Genomic DNA, 3149 nt, shown 5'->3' with positions numbered 1-3149 from the left:
ATCTACACCTTATGGACAGAGTTAATTTTACAATAATTCTATATCTATATATATATAAAAAAATATATATTTATTTATTTTTTTGCTCCTGAACTTCTTCTACTCTCAACCTCTCCGATCATTTTCATGATGTCCATCCGGTTTGCTTCTAAATGCCATATCTTTCTAACTGTGCTCTTTCCCAAAAGCTCCCAACATACAACCTATATACTTATTATGGACACAGTATGCTTACATTATTAGCTATCTTTGTTATTATTTGTTGTTAATTGTTATTAGTCCCATCCTTCAACTCTGGGTGTTACATAACTTTGTTTATGAAATAAGTATGTAATTATTGTGTTATTTGTTCACTCAGGTTCCCTTTATATAATATTCAGTTTTCTATGAAGATCTGATAACATTCAATAAGAAAATATGCAAAAGTTGCGAAAATTTGAAAGGGGGCTTTTTTTTTTTTTTACAGCACTGTATATTAACATAACTACAGAGAACTCATTTACAGACATTATGTATTCAATGTCTATCTTGAGAACACATCCCTGTAATAAAACTCTCAAGAAAAACATCTAATGATAAAACACTATTCATGTTTATAATTAAAACATTTACTTAATGAAAAACATTTAGTTAGGCTGAGTAGAGCACAAATAATGAATGTAAATAAAAAGAGAAATGTCAGGAGAACATTTGATATAATTAGAGTTCTCTCTTTGTCATCATCCTCTTCTTCCTCTTCTTCATCTTCTTCTCCTCCTCCTCTTCTTTCTTGGGAAACCCCTCTTTCTCCTTGTTGAAGACCATCCCATCGGGCTGCTTTTTCCATGTCAGTTTGGTGTCTGCAGGTAACCCCTGCTCCTTCAGCTTGTTCTTTATCTGGAGAAACACACACACACACACACACACACACACACACACACACACACACACACACACACACACACACACACACACACACACACACACACACACACACACACACACACACACACACACACACACACACACACACACACACACACACACACAGAGAGAGACAGACAGATAGAGGCTATATTATTCTGTAATAGTCTTTCTGAAGATCTCCAACTACCATTCCTTCCTGCTATACTAACATGTTCTTGACTTCAACCCTTTGACTCTATGAGGAGATGATACTTATATTTGTCCTATTTAACACATGTACACGTGTCTTTTAACACACATGTGTGAATTGGAAATTTGTTTTTTGCACAATCCACTCTCCCTGAAACACCCACAGAGAGTGGGGTCACGGCCAGAGAGGAGGTCATCCACAACAGACTAGGACCCAGACCAGAGAGGAGGTCATCCACAACAGACTAGGACCCAGACCAGAGAGGAGGTCATCCACAACAGACTAGGACCCAGACCAGAGAGGAGGTCATCCACAACAGACTAGGACCCAGACCAGGGAGGAGGTCATCCACAACAGACTAGGACCCAGACCAGGGAGGAGGTCATCCACAACAGACTAGGACCCAGACCAGAGAGGAGGTCATCCACAACAGACTAGGACCCAGACCAGGAGAGGAGGTCATCCACAACAGACTAGGACCCAGACCAGAGAGGAGGTCATCCACAACAGACTAGGACCCAGACCAGGGAGGAGGTCTGTACAGTTTGTATCATTACTGAGTTTGTTCTTCATGAACAGGGTGAAACTCACCTCTTGTAAGATGTCGTCCTGAACAGCAGGATCGCTGAGGTTCAGATTTGGATCCTTTGGGGTCATCTTCACTCTCACCACCTGTCTATTCAGTTGAGGTTTCTCAGGGGTCTCCACAGCTGGGCCTAGAAGAGAATAAAATCCCAAAGTGACAGTAGTGAATCATGGGGGCAACATTAGAGTTCTCCTGTCATCATAATATCAGGTAGATCAGGTGGAGAATATGGTAACTTACTATAGCAGATGAATGGAAAGGAGTTGACACAGGGATAATTTATCCATTTAGTATGATCAGAAGAAGAAGGATAAAAATACACCAGAGTGCAGTCGTAACTCTGATATGTTGTAGGCCGTCCTGGCAGCCAGTTCCTGAATGAGGAGTCACTCTGGTCAGACCATCTCCAGGAGTCTTGAAACAGGCCGATCCACACAGGCAGTCCCCTCAGGGATGTCTTCTGATCTATCTCTGTGTTCTCTTTCTGGTTCCTCACACTGACCAGGTCTGTGTGATACTGTCTACAGTAACTCTGAGCATCTCTCCAGGTCTTGTACACCTGAATTAAGACGTATGTTAGGTTGGTGTCTTGTTTTCCTGTAAAAGTCAAATTTAATAATCAATGCGAAAATCCAATGAAATATAATCTACTGATCATCTATTGTACATGTTCTCATTGATTTGATAACTGATTAACAACTTAAAGCCATCATGATTATGTTTCAGCTCAATGACAGCCCTGGCACTTAGAACAGGCTTCATCGTTAGTATGTAAACACTCACCATCATAACAGATGAAGTGATGCTGGTCATCACAGGAGGTGTTGTTCCACATCCCAGCTGTACTCATAAAAGCACAGTTGCCATTTTGGGGCGTCCCAGTGTCCCAGTTTCTGAACTCAGTCTCCCCCTCTCTGTAGAAACGACTGTCTGCCAGAGACCACTGCCACTTCATGGAGTCTCCTTTCTTCAGTCCGATCCAAAGCCAGTCATTATAATAATTGACAGTAGTAATCAGCCTGTTCAGGTCCTCCATGTCATCTACTGTGGCCAGGTCAGTGTACTGTGCTCTGCAGTAACTCTGGGCATCAGTCCAGGTCATAGAGTTGGTAATGAGGTGAAATTGATGAAGACATGAGGAAGGTGTGTAGAACCCTGTGAACAGAATAATGATTCATATTTTCTCCGGCAACTTCTCAACCCCAACCACACTTTCTATGGATCTGTGAACATACAGTACACCCTGGTGTGCAAACACACACACACCAACTACATCCATAAACACACACATACCTACATCCATAAACAAACACACACCCAGCATACATGAATGCATTTGCCCTGCATGGGTATTCAGTGGGCAAGGTGGGCACACAGCAAGCCCAACACAGGGTAGCCCACAACAACCCAACACAGGCTAGCCCTCACCAACCCAACACAGGCTAGCCCTCACCAACCCAACACAGG

The 3149-nt window shown here is 42.3% G+C and overlaps 1 protein-coding gene across 1 annotated transcript; it reads right to left on the bottom strand.

Annotated features, from left to right (window-relative positions):
* Window positions 1–463: 463 nt before the first annotated feature.
* On the bottom strand, window positions 464–2784 carry LOC311132614 (putative C-type lectin domain family 20 member A; the record flags this gene model as incomplete). The annotated part of the gene is made up of 4 exons (XM_084165861.1): window positions 464–876; window positions 1688–1812; window positions 1923–2279; window positions 2466–2784. 4 exons carry the CDS (start codon window positions 2782–2784, stop codon window positions 700–702), a joined length of 978 nt encoding a protein of 325 aa, XP_084021987.1. The 3' UTR covers window positions 464–699.
* Between the last annotated feature and the right edge of the window lie 365 nt (window positions 2785–3149).

This window comes from Coregonus lavaretus (assembly GCF_964263955.1).
Source record: "Coregonus lavaretus genome assembly, chromosome: 7".
Classification (NCBI taxonomy): domain Eukaryota; kingdom Metazoa; phylum Chordata; class Actinopteri; order Salmoniformes; family Salmonidae; genus Coregonus; species Coregonus lavaretus.
This window is presented reverse-complemented; position numbering and strand designations above follow the sequence as displayed.